This window comes from Magnolia sinica, chromosome 7 (genome assembly GCF_029962835.1).
Source record: "Magnolia sinica isolate HGM2019 chromosome 7, MsV1, whole genome shotgun sequence".
Classification (NCBI taxonomy): Eukaryota; Viridiplantae; Streptophyta; class Magnoliopsida; order Magnoliales; family Magnoliaceae; genus Magnolia; species Magnolia sinica.
This window is the reverse complement of record NC_080579.1, coordinates 45,052,957-45,072,236: the sequence shown is the minus strand read 5'-3', so window position 1 is coordinate 45,072,236 and position 19,280 is coordinate 45,052,957. Positions and strand designations below refer to the sequence as shown.

General features: G+C 37.6%; 1 protein-coding gene across 1 annotated transcript in view; it reads left to right on the top strand.

The window, feature by feature from the left end:
* LOC131252056 (lysine histidine transporter-like 6) overlaps nucleotides 1-19,280 on the top strand; it is a 126,685-nt gene that overhangs the window by 76,677 nt on the left and 30,728 nt on the right. Inside the window, exon 4 of the mRNA XM_058252985.1 lies at nucleotides 7,860-7,965. Within this exon, the coding sequence (XP_058108968.1) occupies nucleotides 7,860-7,965 (106 nt within the window). The remainder of the gene's footprint in view (nucleotides 1-7,859; nucleotides 7,966-19,280) is intronic.

The following is a 19,280-nucleotide window of genomic DNA, read 5'->3' as shown; positions in this document are numbered from 1 at the left end:
CGCTTGAACCACATAATATAACTCTCACATGATTCCCCAAGCAATTATCGGAATCATGTGAGATCAACCATGGTAATCTCCCTATTTCTGGAGAAGCATTGAGCATGAAATTTGTCCTCCAACTCTTGCCAAGTATTCACCGAGCATGGCAGTAAGTTTGAGTACCAAGTGAAAGTCATCGCAATCAATGAGTTATCAAATAAATGTAATTTATATTAATCATTGTTGGCCAGTTCACCACACTGCATCGTGAACTGGCTGACATGCTCAATAGCCGACTAACCAGGTTCACCCGAGAACAAGACAAAATCCGGTCGATAACTCTTCGGTAGCGAATATTACCGATCTACCCATTCTGGGTATGGCTTGTGATATACGGGGATGGTGTTACTACTAAACACCTAGCCAGTAACCTCCTGGACAGGTTTTATTATCTGATAGCAGTCTACCCACTGAGGCTTCATAACTGGTGGGTGATCCAGACCGAACTGGTTGAGATTATAAAAAAACCTAAGGCCCTGCTATGGATTAATCCCCACCAGTGGTCCATGATTCCAATTTTCAGGCATAAATTTCCTAGCCTCCTACTCAGGCCACCTAGCTTCCATAAGAGGTGGTGTATTCTTGACCTCCAGAGGAGGCATCAAGGGTGGATTATGTTGTAAAGGCGGCATCAGTGGCAACTGAACTGCATTGTCGACTGAGCTTCCGTTCACATTGTGTTGTGGAGCCAACGATGTTCATTCCGTTATTACAACTAACAATCATTGCATGGCTTCAGTCTGACTAGCCATGTAGAAATTTATGGTCTCGGCTTAGATATGAAATTTCTTAGCTTTTGCTCTTCCATATTCATATACCATCTGGATGCTCATTTGAACATCTCGAAGTACAACTGACACCTTATTCAGGAGTACAACTCAAGACGTAGATGGCCCAGCCCAACATCCAGTCAGGTTAGTTTTCAGATTTAATGCCTCACAAGGCACCTGAACTGGCACATCCTCACTTAGAGGTAGTGTAATTGGCGTTGAGGGCTCGACCCCAGCAATATGGGTACTTCTTCTCTACATTTTTGGTAAAAATCACACCGATAGTTAATAAACGGTGCCCCGCTGGGTGTACCAGAAAATTTTTCAACATTATTTTTTGCACTAGTGTGTAGGCGTGCCATAATTGGATCTGCGGCTCCAAATTAAATCGATCAACAATGACCCTGAGCATCGAGGTAGGCAGACACATAGTGTATGATCAAGATCTGAAGAGATCGGTCACCTATTCAGCCACTTGCTCGATGTGTAAATTCGATCAGGTGATTTTTAGAGGGTGAGGTTCATCCTCTGATGATGGGTTACTCCTTTGCCTTCCATATAAAATGACTTTTCAATATATATAAATGAAAATGAGAAAGGGATACTTACAGTCGATCGTGAAGAGCAGCTACAAAACACGTTTCCGATTGAGGAACTGAGTACAACGCATGAGCATGAACTCAAATTATAGTTAAAAGTTACCAGTTACTTGATTACCGCTAAAGATTACACTATGGAATGTAAACAGCAGGCTAAAAAGTAAATAATTACACTGAGAAATGTAATTTTCTTGATAGGAAAAGTAAAGGATTACACTATGGAATGTAAATTAATTAGTAATTGATAGATAGATTTTGGTTTGATTGGGTTGGTATGAGATGATTTTCTTTGTTGCATTTCTCTTTGATTTATAGCTTTGATCCAGTTGTTCTGGATCCTTCCCACGCTCTGACAGTTACTATAACCGTTCTCCACTACTCAGCTTCTGGATGCTTCCCACGTTCTATATCCTTTGCTTCCTATTACCCCAACTATCCTGTGATCGGTCAAACTCGATCACTCATACTTACGCCACATGTTATGTAATTATTTGAGCTCGGTCGTTTCTCCTCTCGACCACTCTAGCGATATACAACACTAACTGATACGTCGTGGCTCCAATTCCCAAGAAATTTCCTCCATACATATCTGCATATCTCTAAATGCACCATGCATGCCTATACAAATCACACGTAACTTGTTCTGATTGGTCTCAGCAGGTATGAACGAAACAAGTAAGAACAGAATAATTTGGCTATGACGGCCTTTGACGGTCTACTACCAAGCTCGTTACGTAATGTTAGTGAGTCGAGTCAGCCTCACTACTGAATTGGGACATAAAACCATGTTAGGTCTATTAGAAACAAAGCACTTAGTTGTAGAGACTTCCCTCCATGCATAGTGGGTGGCTCTGAATCTTTGATGAGTGCCGAGTTCTGTCTCCTGGCTCTTTGAGTATCAGTTGTTGGTTGGCTTATGGATTATTGTGTTAGAGCCGTAGTGAGGTTAACTTTTTTCCTTGGGGCATCAAGTTTTTTGAAATTTTAAATTTAAAATGGATATTCATAAGACTATAAATTAAAAGACACAAACACACACACACACACACATATTATTGTGTTTCAAAAATCCCAGCAAGGCTCTTAAGAGATGAGCATTGGTGTTTAAAGTCAAGAATAATCGATAGTCAAAAGATAGAAAAGTCCTCACAAATGATGCGTTAAGATATATATATATATATATATATATATATATATATATATATATGGGTTGTAATTTTCCTCGAGGATGGTTAGGAACACAATTCAACCTCCCATTGGATGAGAGAAGCCCAATTCCGTTAAATTTGGGAACCAAGAAGATTGGTGCCTACTTCGTAAGGGGCTAAGAACATAACAAGCGCTTAGTGTTATGCTCAATGACTGTGTATTTATAGTCCAATGTAGTATTGCTTTGTTCTTGCATAGAGGCTTTTTTTTAAGGATCTTTCTATAGAACTAGCACAGAGGGTTGATTTTAGGCATAAAGCATTTGGAGCTAACCTCTACAGATGCTAAGGCCCCATCAGGAGCACCTGGGCTCATTTTTCCATATTCCAGAATCACAAGTCAAGAAAGATTCCATATGTTATAACACGGGATCCACTAGTTACCTCATAGAACCTATTGTAGCTTAGAGCTCGGTGATTGAGTTGTCCATCAAATGGTTGTCTAATTGGGCCCGATAGTAAAAAAGTTTAAATATTTAATCTACGATATTTAACCATTGACTTTGAGAATATATAGTAACCATCTAATTTATCCTTAGGAATTTTGGGTCACTCACGATTTTACTTCTTTTAACCTTCCATTTGATATCCATTAATTATACAATTAAGATTACCTAATTATGTGATTTTGGAGATAGCTCCATTCATAATGTTTGAAATAACTTTGATGGTTTGGATAACCTTTTGTTGGTGTCACATGTACGCAAGGATGATTCAACACCAATTTCAAAATATTGCTAAGCTAGCAAAGGAATCTTTCCACCAATACTAACATGATATAAAATGAGAAAAGTTAATTAAGTATTTTCTCATTTATAGCTATGAGTAATAATCTTTCTTATTGTTGAATGAGAAAGCTAGAGATTCATTAAAAGGGATGACATAATTAATTAACAATAGTGTCAATGAACTTGTTTAGGGCTAAGCTTTTTAAATCGGAATTATATGCGAATCTAGGCATGTTTAGTCATTTGGTTTTCTATTTCCAATAGAAATCCGCTTACTGAAGTTATATAAATGGGCCCTTTAGGGGTTAAGATGCAAATTAATAGAGAATATTGTAAAACTAGTTATATGTCAAACACATTTACCAATCGGGCCACAAAATCAGGCAAAGCCACATTTCAAGGACCAAATTATATATTGGTATAATATTCCCTGGAGAGTTGTCACACCCCAAACTCAGGAACTAGGCTCACAAAATTCCCGATCGTCGAATCGAGTGCCGACAGCCTCCTTGGTACCCCATTCTCGGCTCCCAACGTCCATATGCCAGATTTCGATCATGGGATCCTACAAGGAGGATTTTCCAATGTATGTTTAACTCATAATAAGCATAACCATAAGTCTACCCAAATCACAAAGGTAACATCATCATCACATATCCACCAATATAAACTTTGAATATATTGCTGAAAGGGAAATACATATGTAAAAATCAAAGCTCCAAAAGATGGTTACACGCTCCAAGCTCAACGCCGCTGCGACCTAATGCCACTTGTATGCATCTATCATGCATAAGCTTATAGAAAGCTTAGAGGGTAGTATAAGTGTGTGCACAAGATAAGTGTCAAGTATTCAATACAATGCCATAATTATACAATGCCGGAGATACTGTCAAGATCATGAATCATATGGTATTAAAGTAAGCAGAAACATACTAGTAAGTCCACAAGTCATACAAGTATTCAATATAATGCCATAATCATACAATGCCGGAGATACTGTCAAGATCATGAATCATACAATATTAAAGTAAGCGGAAACATACTAGTAAATCCACAAGTCATACAATATTAGAGTACACAATGCAGATCATAATGAGCCAAATATCATATACTGAGGATGCAATGAAATATGCAAATCCTGCTAAGTCCATCTAGGCCATATAAGTGCAGAAACATAGTAACCCAAAATGCCATATGCTGCGGATGTAATGTAGTATGCGATGCGAATGAATGACCAAGCTGGAGTGTGAGGTCGGGATGATAGTACGTAGTATTGCAGACTATAGGGTCCATCACAAGGGGCTTCTATCCAAACCAGTCCCATACCTAAATTTGGATAGCCAGACTCAATGTGGTAGACTCCTGATCTCAGGTTGGTCGTGCACCCTAATCGAAATCTTGGCCATTGCAAAGGTACACATAACAATTAGTTACGCACCATCAGCCCAGTGGATAGTGAATGAATGAGTAATATGCTAAGTATACAACTCCTACTCGATAAGTCCACATATCAGTACTGTACATCTCTACGATCATCACCGGGTCTAGTACACTCCAAACCAGATTGCCACCCCATCGCACGCAACCAGGTAAGTGGAAGAGACCTCACTATCTGCCTAGCCAGTAGTCAGTCAGTACCTACCCAACACATCAATAACGGACCAATTTATGAGCTGGTCAAACTCAGCCTAGTTTTACCCACTACGAATCGGGTAGATAAAGCCACACCCCCTTCTAATTGACCAGGACACAACATGAGACGCGGCGTCGGAACCGCGTGATGGTGCGGTCGCAAGGGTACAAGTCTCGGGTCAAGCCGACTTTAGAATACGGGATACAACTCAGGGTTACGTGCAACTGCTATCTACGCATTGCGGGTCACCAGAATTCGACTGAGAGGACTGAAGAAGCCTACGGAACGGTATGAGCTATGATACAGGTCTCACAAAAGCCAATAATGATTGTGATAATCATGTGCATTTATGGTCATGGGTGTCTGTGTTACATCATAATGCCATAATTAAATGAGTGAGAAACCTGAACTACCTTAGATGATATGGGTTAAAGGGAGGTGTTCCACCAGTTCTCATAGGGGAATATGAGTTTAGACACAACAGCCACTGGCCATCAGAGAATTGTGTTTCATGGATCTTAGTACCCTAAATTCAATTACCATAATAGTGAGATTAAGCAATCTATGAAAGGTATGTTGGTCATCTTTGTGAGAGAACCGATAATGAGTTGGGATGAAATCTCCCCACCATCGAGCACAACAAGATGTTATTTCCTATGCCCTACCTCATATGAGAGTGTGAGTGTTCACGGTATTCATGTTCTTGTGGTTGAAACTAGGTGAGCACTTGCATTGGAGGATTTCATCAAGTCTCTATAGGAGGAGAGCTATCATTCCTGATATGGATTGACTTAATTATAAAGAAGCTTTGACTATTCATTAGACCAGGGGTTGTGTCGGGAATCCAGGATCCTAGTATTATTACTTTGGCTCACCTTGAGATCATGATCTCCTTATAGATGAGCTTGGAATGCTCATTAGAGTAAAGAATCAGTAAGAAGAGGGCATATATCTCAATGGGATAGAGCTTAGGATATTGGTAGAGGTTGGGATGCACTAGGGTGTCGAAAAAGCCAAAATCCATCATTTTCACAAAGATCTAATTGCTAAATTTGTAGGAAAAAAGTTCCAATGAATCTATAATGGCTAGTCTTCAGTCCGATCGAAGTTGGCTTTGGTCGCACTGAACTAGCTCAAGGAAAGATCACAAATGTTGTTAGACAACTTTTGGGTTCCTTCAGTCAGACTGAACCTGACCTTTGGTCTCACTAAATCCAGCGAACTGTTCATTCTGCTAGAGCCGAATTATATTTTTTTTCAAGTTCGCTTGCTGACTAGATTTGGTCACTTTCGGTTGGACCGAAGTCATGGTTCAGTGGCACCAAGTATAGCTGAAGGTCTATTCGGTTGCAGCCGAATTAGCTTAAATTTCAAGGCTGAACTTGTTGTTCTACTGTGGCCAATTTCGATGGGATAGAAGGGGTCTTCGGTGGGACCAAAGGTTTCTAAATTTATGTAGTTATTTTACCAACTTAAGACCTCTAAATCCAACCTAAGGGTGGTCAATTTAGGCTCCTATAGCTTAAGATATGATTATTAAATATTTTATTAATTAGGTTTTAAGATCATCTAAAGGTAGGTTATTTTAGGTTAAGGGTTAGGGTCACCAAGTCACTTCATTCATCGTTCTTTTGCTCTTTGATGTTCCAATGTCACTTGTGTCTTCAGTCTTCAGCTTCTAAGGGCTTAACCAATTACATGACACATGGAATCATGTGATTGACAAATAAAGTGCGTAAAATAAGGCACTAACACTGGTCACTTTGGGTGTATGGGTAAGGAAAGTTTATATGCCTTTTAATGGTGTAGGGTATACTAAAGTCTATGGGGTTATGAGTACCATATTTTTTGCTCTCATTCAAAACATTAATCTCTCCTTACAAATAGATCATATCCTAAAGAGGTTAGTGTGAAAGAGAGCCCTAGACATCCCCATCTTGAATGTTAGTGAATGAGAGAGAGAGAGAGAGCGAGAGAGAGAGAGAGAGAGAGAAGAAAAAGAAGAAGAAGGAGAAGAAGAAGAGAAATCTTCCTCTCCCTCCTTCCACCATCACATGTTCATACATAATATGAGGCCCACCTTGGGCTTCTCTTTGTGTGCATGCTTGCCTACCCTAAGCATGATGCAACTCCTCTCATTTTCTCTTTTTTAAGATAGTTCAAGTAGAGACTTCCTTATTTGGAAGATTGACATCAACATTCTATATGATTGGACGACACAAACCAAGGCATGATTTATTTCTAATTTTGTGTTATAGAAACTTAGTAATATCATAGATGCAATTTAGCCATAATTAAAATTTAAACTTTTTTGAAGTTCAAGTTTCCATTACATATCTAAAATTCTTAACATTATAGCCCAAGATCCACATGGGATTTGGGTGAATGACTAGCATCATGGGTTTTCTTCCCACAGACACAAGTTCGATTCCCCTCTCCGGGATTACCCAATGCACATGGTTTGCAAGTGATTGTGTGCATCCTTAGGGATTAATCTCACCCTAAAATGGGGCAAGGACACCTTTTTGTTATCAAAAAAATATTATAGTCCAATATTGACTTTTATTGGTTGACAACCAAAACTGATTACACTAATTGCCTTAATAATCAACCAATAGAAGCCAATTCAAGCTACGGGTCTAAGAAGTACAACATGTTGCATATGGACCTTACCTGACTCAATTAAGGGTGTGATTTTGTTATGCCTACTAACTCCACTTATGACCCTAGAGGATTGTAGACATTGTTAAGAAGAAACAATTAGGAAAAAAGGTTATATCTTGATGCCTTTAAAAGTAATGCCCATAAATCCATTAATGATCTCCTACTCTCCTTTGTGAGGTTTTATTCAAAATAAAATTCGAGGTGTGTACTTGCAGGTATATGCCATGCCCGTTTTTGACATGATTGAGAGGGTATTGGTGAAAAGGTTTAAGCTTCCACCAGGACTTGCACTCCGACTCATTGCCCGTACTACTTACGTTGGTAAGGAATAACAACATTCATATTCTTCTGCCATTGATCTATGTTCTATATATTGTAGAGGAAAGAAGTGGTCACTTGCAAGGGCTTGTATGTGTAAACCATTTTTAACTTCATAAATTTTTTTTTCTAATTATGTAATCGAATCCATTACAAAGCTATGCGTACTAAGCTTAATGTACAACACCCAACTAAGTGTATATAAGTATGCTTAAGTGCACCTAAGTGCATAAGCATATTTTTCTGCCCTATATGCTTCGATTTGACTTAACTTTATCCTCACATATTTAGATACACTAAAAAACACTTATAAGTAGATATTACATTAAGCTTAGTGAACAAAACTTTCTACTAGATCTAGTCTTTAAAATTGCATTAGATCTTTTACACACTTTAACTTCCTAGTTAAGCTAGCATTAATATTTTTAGAAGTTCTTTAATATTTACGTAAAGAGATATGTGAGAGGTTTTGATTATTTAATGAAACTTTTATCTAAATTTTTAATAAAGGTTAATTAGAGAGATGTTTCTCCCTAGTTCAAATCACATTGTTTCATTAATTATGATTTTAGGTGGGATTAGTCTATTATGCGACACCATTGAAACAACCAACTAAAATTTCATATCATTGATAGGTTTAGGTTGTGTTGGTTGCCCTAACTATCATGAAATTTATGATATTTTAGTGCAACCAAATGCACCCTTAAGTAGAGTCCTTACTCATGGATTAGTGGTAGACTATAATGCCCCAAATTTTCATGGCTCAAGTAAATACTTGTGCCCGAGAATTCTGGATGTTAATAATGTAAAGATTTGGATACTTCAAAATCTTACCTTGATTTTTTATTTTTTATTAGATTACATCCAGATACATTCATGAAGGTAACCATTCACGAGAGTAAAATCAACTGTATTTATTTTTTCATTAGATTAAAAGACTTCAACAAATTATCAAATGCCTTCTCAATGGGAGCATATTACATTATTAAAGTTTGCAGTGGAAATGAATAAAACTAAACATAAAGTTATCTCTTTATTTGTTCAGAATAATCTTCCGTAAGGGGATTGTCATCCATGTCTTCAATCTATACATCACCTGCATCATTTATACGCTTGGAGAGGGTCAACGCCTTACTCATAGTGATGATTATCCTTTAAGATTCACAATAACTCAAGTGATTTATGAGAGTATTGTAAGGGTTCTAATACATCTCGTACTCCACCACTACAAGTGATATCAGTATGCACAACCAATATATACATGAATGCATGCCTAACAAAGTATGCGGCTCATCATACGTATTGATCATCACAATGTCGAATATAATTCATAGAAAACCCCACTCGCCCCGCATCCCTTAACTATAGAGATTCGCTTGTGTCCAACACTACCGTGGATTTACGTGAACACCTTTAGGCGCCACAACATGTGAGTTGGATGAATTATGTAACACGATTGTTTAGGGAGCGACTATTTGCGACATCCAATCCCAGAAGTGATGTAACACGCATTGCGAATTACTTATATCAATTTGTGCAACACTACCCAAACCCATGGAATTACGCATCGTCTAAGAGGGTCTTTACCCAGAGCACATTACGTCCACGATAAAATATTTGAATCACTAGTTATGAGAGATCTAACACATCATTTACACCAAAGGAAAAATAAATTGAATCATGAAAGTTTTAAAATTCCAAGACACATGTCCAAGCCATAAAGGGAGGTAGCACAATGCTAACCAAATAAAAGAGAAAAGTAGCATTAAGCTATCTCAATAAAAGAGAAAAGTAGCAATTAGGCTAACTCAACAAGAATAAGGGAAGAAGAGTAAAAGGCCAACTCTATGTACAGAGGAAGCACGCATCGCTCTCAAATTTGGTAAAGGGCAAGGCTTGTATCCATTACCCTACATAATTCATAAAGATCACGCACAATTAAAATCATACCTTAACCATGATTCCCAAAGGATAAATAATTGATGATGTAAAATCAAACAATTGTAGGGAGGATTCACAGTAACATGGGAACATGTGAAAAGAATAGGATAAATCATATCAACTCAAATTAATGTAAGCTTAAAGGAATCCCTCACCTTAGCCTTAGATCTAAACCCTAGGTAGATATCCATTTAGGAAAGCTTCTATATAAATCACGACATCGTTTGAGCGAGAGGAAGATACCATATGTTTGGAGAAGAAAGTGAATGATAGACGTTCAGGCTTCTCTTTGTCTTTGTCTTTATCTTTCTCTCTCTCTCTGGCTTTCTCATTAGTTGTTGGGAGATTGGGTGCGTGAGTGGAGAGGGGAACGTACACCCCTTTTTAAAAGTGAAAGTGCCCTAGTTTGTCAATTAGCGTGAGTGTTGAATCGACTAGACAGATAAGCTCCATAGGAAGATCAATAAACCATCTACCTCAACCGGATGTGAGCCTGAACTAGCCACAGGTAAATCTAAGCCTCACATCTCATGTCCCAAAACACCAGGTAAATGAAACCCTTAAAACAAATTAGAACATCATAGGGTTTTGAGTTAGAAATTTTTTTCAAAATTCAGAAAATCTCTAAGTTTTCTAGCTTTGTCAATTTTATCGATATTATCGACATGTGCTATTGATGTCCTCGATGACTAAATGATACATCGAAATGAGGACAAAATATGTCCAGCAACCACATACTCGCCTGGATGGAATTATCGATGTATCGATATACCTATCGATATCATTGATATTCAAATCTTGAGTCTATCGAAGTTGAATTGATAAAATCGATAGCAGAGCATATGAGTCCCTATTTTTTTCTAAGAAAAATCATAAGATCATCGATATATCGAAGTACTCCTCGATATCATCAGAATTCAAATCTCGATGATATCAGAAGGCCTTTGATGATATCCGTCTTGGACTCATAGATATCTAGCAAATATTTCAAGTTAATTTATCTTTGATCGAGGGTCACTTGATAGAATCGATATTCAAATATCGATGATATCGAGGCCGAGTCGATTGCATCGAGAATGGACATAAATTGTCCAGCAAGCTTGACTGGAAATCCTTTGGATTTATCGATGCATCGACCCGACTACCAATATCATCGACATTCAAATTTCGATGATATCGAGTGTAACTTGATCATATCTATTGATCTGAAATATTTCGAACCAAGTCTCTCTCATTTTCAAATGTCGAGGAATCGATCCTCGTATCGATACTATTAGAGTTCGAAATCCGATGATATCGACACCTGTCTCAATTTCCTCAACTAGCTGGTAAAAGGTTTTAAAAGCGTATGGCATTGAGTTCGTGTCATCGAGCTGCCAGTCAATGCAATTATACGGTCGATGATATCGACCATGCTCGATGATATCGAACTCTGTCATGAATGTGACCGTTTTATATCCATTGGAACTTTTTGCCTATATATAGAGAGCTTGTCTTTAGTTGCTGGTAGAGAAATAAGAGAGTGCTTTTGTGTGTTTAAGCTTAGATCATATACCCAAAGCCCTTTCTCTCATGGAAGTTCATCCTCCAATCCACCCTCATCATTGACATTCAATAGAGTGGATTGGAGAATGAACTTCCGCATTCAAGGATCCTCCAGCTACCATCTTAATGGCAAATCATTTAGCTGGGATACCTTGAATGTATAGATGATTGGAATCGCTCTATCTTCCTTATAGGAAAATATTTAGAAGAGTAGGATTCCATCAGAGCCTTGACCCAACTCGTCGCCATGTATTGGTACATCTTCTGAGTTGCGGATCAAGGAAGTTGAAATTCTTTATTAAAGGAGGAGATCTTCAACAATGCGCTAAAAGGGACTCATCTACTTATCTGTAAGTTATTAGAATCCAGAGGACCCTTGTGATCATTCCTTTGTAGGATTAGGTCTAAGGTGTTTCTCACCCCTTGCAAGTCCTTTAGGAGGCCTCCGGTGGGAGTGTACGTGGTGGGTGCGTTGTGTTAACCCTTGCTCTGTGAATAGCATAAATAGTTGGGGTCTTACAGAAGATCCTTGGCTAGTATGCCTAAAAGTGGGTGCTTGTGTTAACCCTTCTCGTGAGAGCATAAACAAGTTAGGGTCTTGTGGAAGATCCTTGGCCAGTGTGCCTAAAAGTGGGTGCTATGTGTTGACCCTTGCTCGTGAGAGCATAAATAGTCAGCCTAGGTGTAGGTTGTAAAGGTTAAAGGTGAACCTGATTTAAAACCTTAGGTTTGGGGTGAATCGTGGGAACCTCCTTAGTGAAATCCAGTACACTCAAGGGTTGAGTGCAGTTACTGGGAGTGGAGTAGACAAGTAGTCGAACCACTATAAAAATAACTGTGTTTGAGATTATTTTTGTCTTTCATTTGTTTATGTGATTTCCTTAAATACTTTCATATCTGATCATCTGAGATCACACCTCATAAACACTCACAGTCATATCCACCATAAACTAGTCTACATATTGTTTATCTCTCAAATAGTTTGTGGTTAGATCCTCTACCGGGCTTGGAAGCCAGTAGAGTTACTCTTGAGTAATCTTAATATATACTTGTTGTTAGGATTAGAGTGATAGGATTTTAAACTATTATAAAATTCCTAAAAAGTCCTATTCACCCCCCTCTAGGACATTTTTGCAAATTCCCACTTCAACTAAAGCGGTCTTTACCGCAATTTCAAAAAGGAGTGGGCGTGTGAGAGGGGTGTGTTTCACATCCCACTTGGATTGAGTTTCTCTAATTTTTACTTTTCTGATGATCTTTCTTTAAATCTAATTCATCAATTATGTCAGGGTTATCAAATGGAACCGGGGTATATGATTTTCTTGGTGATCCGAAATTTAGATTAGCCTATCTTCAAAATTCTCTTAACGGGTGTTAAAACGAACTTGATCTCAATTAACGGTTCACACTTAATGATCAGGGCCCAATTTTGGGAGAAATCTGTAGTCAGGATAGGCAAATGGTTGGACAAAATTTGGTGGTTGATCGATGGTGGAAAAAGCCTAAATCTAAAATTTCACCTTTTGTACCAAAAGGAAGGACCTACCTTCAACATTTAATGATGTAGGATTATACATGCAGTTAAATTTTGAGTTATGATGGATGACAGAAAGTGGTTAAATTGGAAGATCCAAATTTATAAGGAGTCGGTAAGCCTCGAAAGGATAACTTCGCATCTAAGGAAAAGCCTACCAAAGTGGGGTTTTCATATTTCACACTTAATCCATATTATGGGCAAGCCATACTGGGTCACTTTTACAATGATCTAAGGGCTGAAATTTGACATGTATGGTTAATTTATGATACATAGGCATGGTATAAAATTTCATATCAAAAGGATTGTGAGAACCATGTGATCTAAAATTCAATGGTCTAGGTTAATGACATTTTCGTAGTTATTGCTGATATGAGAGTTTAGTGAAATCTAATGGTTCTACATGGTTATAGGCACATTTGTAAGTAATTCATAAAAAAAAACTTATATCTAAATAATTAGGAATAAAGCATTATTCAATGAATTAATTAAGGGAATGTTCATATATCAACCAACATAATGGATGGTCAGATGACATGTTAAAAAAAAAAAAAAAAAAAAAACTTGATGGTTAGTACTCTCATCATGTATGTAAGTGGGTGTATGGTTAGTTTTGTAAACGGATGATCACAAGTGGATTTTTGGAGTGATCAAGAGTTAGAACATGTATACCGTTAGATTCAAGTGACTTGTTCACATGTGTAAGCTTCTCACATTGTAGTTCTGATGGTGGGTTAAGCATATTCATAGGTGGTGAACAAGATAAACGGATCATAATCTCAATTTGATATGCATATGAGTAGATACAGATATCAAGTAGTTAGTTTACTATGATCAGGTGGTCCAAACTCAAAGTGGACGATCAGATATCTTTACCTATCGGTAGATGGTTGACTGAACAGTTGGTTATGATGGATAAGTGAGAATACTTGGACATATGATGATCTTGTCTTAAAATCAACGGTCGGATGGCTTAATTTATGAATGAAGATCATTCTTAACAGTCAAATTCATGTGGGAGAATAGATGTAAGGTTATGATAGGTAGATTGGTATTGTACACATGTACATATTAAGTTAAATTTCATGGTAACACTCGAGAACTTTTAATACTCGGGTATTGAAAAGTTCGTGTTGTTACAATCTACCCCCCTTAAACAAAATTTCATCTTCGAAATTTAATTTCTTCTATCATTTTCATTGATTCATTATGCTTAACTTTTCAATGTATTCCTCGTAAGGTAGATATATATGACTAGGTGCACGTATAATTGGCTACATGAAATCGAGACGCTACAATCTATGTCTTAAATAAAAATCTCGACCCTGAAATTTATATGCGTATATTTATTTAATCTATTTGAGTATTAAATTTTATAGAAATTCACATATTATTTTCCCCCACCTCTAGAGTAATTTTTTTTTTTGTTCTTAGTGTTTCGGAGCAACATAGAAAAACTATTATAGTATGGCTAATCCTGATACACTGAACTCTTTCCGGGCCAGGGCAGTGAGTTATTTGGTATCATCCATTTCAGGTGAGTCTCGAACTTCTGCTTGATCAGGGCATTGAGTTCATGGGTTAGCACCTAAGATTTGGTACTTGGATCAAACCACTTACATCTTGCTTGAATATGATTTCGTAAATCTGTGGTCCCGATCCTTCCAAATCCTTGAAAAACATCATGTACTTCTTCTTCTTTTTCACCATAAAAGTACCCTAGGTTTCATAAAGGATAAGCTCCAATGGTCCATCCCATGTTAAACCTAAAGCTTTATTGTCATCGTTTATATGAATCATTGTAAATTCCCTGACTTATTATCAAGATTTTTTTATTATTATTTTTTTAATCGAAAGTACGATTTTATAGTTTGGTGAGTCTTTCATCCCTGTAAGCTGAAAAAATACTTTGTCCAGCAATATTTTTTGCCAAATTTCGACACTATTGAATATTCCTAAAATTTTATGTAGATCTAATAAAGCTGAAATTTTAGAGGGAAGTTTCTGGAGACCTATTTGAGATAAAAAAAAATATTTCAAAATTTTCTGATAAGTCTACCTACTGAGACCAGCGGAAGTTTCTTCACGTGTTAGATTTCACCGAAACAAAAATAAATTTTTAGGAAATTTGAAAAATATACAATTCTGATTTGGGAAACTTGTTTTTCTTGCTTGGAAATCCGTTTAAGGATGAATTTTAGTCCACAATAATTTATTTTTTTTTGGGATTTTGGAAGTTTATTCCGAAGGTACCTAGATTCATAGTCTCTAAATTCCACGTGTAACTTAATATAGAGAACCTGAATATGAGTTTCTAATTCCTCAACTTCCTAATTCTTTTAGGAATTCAATTGAATATATGTATCTAATTCATGATCCAATCCTAGTCGCGTAAAGCTTATGATGGTTCATTCCCTCGGGCCTAATTAATCTCATTCTCATGTTTTGATACCAACTGTAATGCCCCGAATTTTCACGGCTTGAGTACGTACTCGTGCACAAGAATTTCTGGTGTTAATAATGTAAAATTTTGGATGCTTCAAAATCTTACCTTGATTTTTTTTTAAAAAAAATTTAGATTACTTCCAGTTACATTCACGAAAGTAACCATTCACGAAAGTAAAATCAACTCTATTTATTATTCCATTAGATTAAAAGAAATCAGCAAATTATCAAATGCCCTCTCAATGAGAGCTTATTACATTATCAAAGTTTGCAGCAAAAATTAATACAACTAAACATAAAGCTATCTATTTATTTATTTAGAATAATCTTCTGTATGAGTATTGTCATCTATGTCTTTAATTTGCACATCACCTGCATCATCTGTACAATTGGAGAGGGTTAACGCCCTACTCATAGTGATGGTTATCCTTTAAGATTTGCAATAATTCAAGAGATTTATAAGAGTAATCTAAGGGTTCTAATACGTCTCGTACTCCACCACTATGAGTGGTATCAGTATGCATAACCAATATTTATATGAATGCATGCCTAGGAAAGTGTGTGCGGCTCATCATATGTATTGATCATCACAATGTGGAATATAATTCATAGAAAACCCCACTCACCTTGCATCTCATAACTACAGAGATTCGTCGGCGTGTCCAACGCCACTGTGGATTTACATGAACACCTCGAGGCAACACAACACATGAGTCGAATGAATTGCGGAATACAATTTGTTTATAGAGCGACTATTTGCGACATCCAATTCTGGAAGTGATATAACACGCATTGCGAATTACTTATATAAATTTATGCACCACTATTTAAACCCATGGAATTATATGTTGACCAAGAGGGTCTCTATCCAAAGCGCATTATGTCAATAATAAAAATTTTAAATCACTAGTTGTGAGACCTCTAACACATCACTTGCACCAAAGAGAAAATAAACTAAATCATGGGAGTTTTGGAATTCCAAGACAACAAGCCCAAGCTATAAAGGGAGGTAGCACAAGCCTAACCTAATAAATGAGAAAAGTAGCATTAAGCTATCTCAATAAAAGAGAAAAGTAGCAATTGGGTTAACTTAATAAGAATAGGGGGAGAGAAGCAAAAGGCCAAATCCATGCAGAGTGGAAGCACGTGCCGCTCTCAAATTTGGCAAAGGGTAAGGCTTGTATCCATCGCCCCACATAATTCATAAAGATCACACACAGTTAAAATCATACCTTACCATAATTCCTAAAGGTTAAATAATTGATGATGGCAAATCAAACAATTGTAAGGAGGATTCATAGTAATATGGCGACTTGTAAAAAGAACAAGATAAATCATATCAACTCAAATTAATGTAAGATTAAAGAAATCCCTCACCTTAGCCTTAAATTTAAACCCTAGGTAGATATCCAGGTAGGAAAGCTTTTACATGAATCATTATTTTGACAAGAAAACAAATGCGTTTGATTTGGAGGATTTATTCAATGATAATAAAGAATTCAATGAGAGAACAATGATCTCAAGATATCTTATTTTGAGTTTATTTATATCCTCGAATTCCCTTGATTCTTAAAATAGAGTACAATCAATCAAAGCAATGAATGAAAGATAAGATAGTCCGATGGAAATTTTGGCAGCATTTCGATGCTTTTGTTGTTCATCGCAAAGGCAGATGAGTCATGCAGACTTAAAGCCCTTAATTTGGTTGTGCGATAGACATTGATCATTCTTTGACTTATCCTTTGAGTCGTACGGACATACTCTTCTTTCTCGCGGAGCTCTTTTTCCATGCTTCACACTTCCTTTACTTTCCTTTTATGAATTTGGCAACAGGCGCACTTGATCAAGGAAAGGGCATTTTGGGCAAGCATACTAACTGGTGCATGATCTAAGAAGAGATGGAAACTTCATGAACTTGGGTTGTGCCATAATTTCGTTGTGCCATAATTCCATTATGCCATAATTCAGTTGTACCATAATTCCATTGTCCGGATCTTCCATTATGCTCAACTTTCTCTCTCCTCTAGGAGTTCCTTGATATTCTCCAACTTCTTTCTATCCAAACAAAGAAAAGAGAGGGGTATTTATAGGCGTCTTTCACATGTGAAGGCTATTTGTGTATAATATGGTGCACAGAACAGCTTCCAGCACACAATAATTTCCAGCGCGCAACGCCTTCCAGTGCACAATGGCTTCCAGCACGCAACGCCTTCTAGCGCGCAGCAGCTTCTAGCACACAATAGCTTGCAGCGCGCAATGCCTTCCAGCACACAACAGCTTCCAGCACACAACACCTTCCAGTACACAACAGCTTCCAGTGCACAATAGCTTCCAGTGCGCAACCAATTCCACTGCATAGTAGCTTCCAGTGCACAACGGCGTCCAGCGCGCAACGCCTTCCAGTGTACAACAGCTTCCAGTGCACAACAGCTTCCAGCGTGCAACAGCTTCCAGCGCACAGTAGGTCTTCAGTAGGGGTGACGTGCAACATGAGTCTAGGCAAGGGCGCCCAATATGAATCCAGGTAGGGGTGCACAACAAGAATCTAGGTAGGGGCACATAATAAGAATCTAGGTAGGGTCGCACAACAGGAGTCCAGGAAGGGGCACACAACAGGAGTCTAGGTATGGGGTGCACAACAGGAGTCCAAGCAGGGGGCGCACAACTAGGAGCGCACAACCAGGGGTGCACAACCCTGGGCGCATAACTAGGGGCACACAACCAGAGGCTTCTTAGCAAGGGCCTCTGCACTCTAATAAGGATCACAATGAAATTTTCATAGTGAGGCAATGGATGCACGCTGAGACTTTCAGAGAGAGAAATATATATATTTTTGTGTCCTAACAGATGCCCCTCAAGCCTTCTTTGATTGATTCATGAAATCAAATGGAGGATCGATCTTCCTCCAACTGAAGAACTAAATGAACTGCAACTGAAGGATGACTGGATGATCATGCTTGCATGGAAGACTGAATGCTCATACTTGACCAGAAGATCAAATGATCGCGTTCGATCGGAAGCCTAGAATTCTTACGCTCGAATGGAAGTCTTGAATGATCACGCTTGAACAGAAGACTTGAATGATTGTGCTTGAATGGAAGACTTGAATGCTCACATTTGAACGAAAGATTTAAATGATCGCATTTGAACGAAAGATTTGAATGATCGCGTTTGAATGGAAGATTTGAATGATCATGCTCGAACGGAAGACTGAATGATCGCGTTCGAACGGAAGACTGGATGCCCCCAGCCAGCAGTGTCGAGCGGATGCTTCACTAGAGAGGATAAGATTTTCTTTTCATTGAAACCCATCACTGTAACAACTGTGATGTCTTCGCCTCTAAGTATCTTGGTCAGAGAACTATCTTTCAATGTTGTTGGTGCTGCAACGATCTCTTTGATTAACTCTGGCAACTCTTCCTATGAACTTTCTATCTCAGAGAGTTGTTCTTTAATGTTGCTCCTACTGCAACAACTCTTTCGATTGTCTCTTTAATTCATGATCTGCATAACTCAAGCTTTCAAATGATAGTCTTTCCTACCAAATTAATCAGAATTAGTTTCTCAAGATATCATAACTTTCCAATTTAGCTTCATGAAGTATTTATAATTTTAAAATATATTGAAAGTTTCTTCTCTCTTTTAGGCTGATTGTAATATTTGTAATATGATAACGATTTAATAATTTCATCTTTGTGCTTGTTAGCGTGCTTTGCATTGCATTCTTTGCTCGTTATATCGCGCTTTCGAAGATGTCATTTCTAACTCTTAGGTTCAACCACCGAGTCTTTTACTCTGTCTTTTCTAGTTTATGCTCCTTGGCATTTCTTCATAGACTTTTTCTTGGATCTTT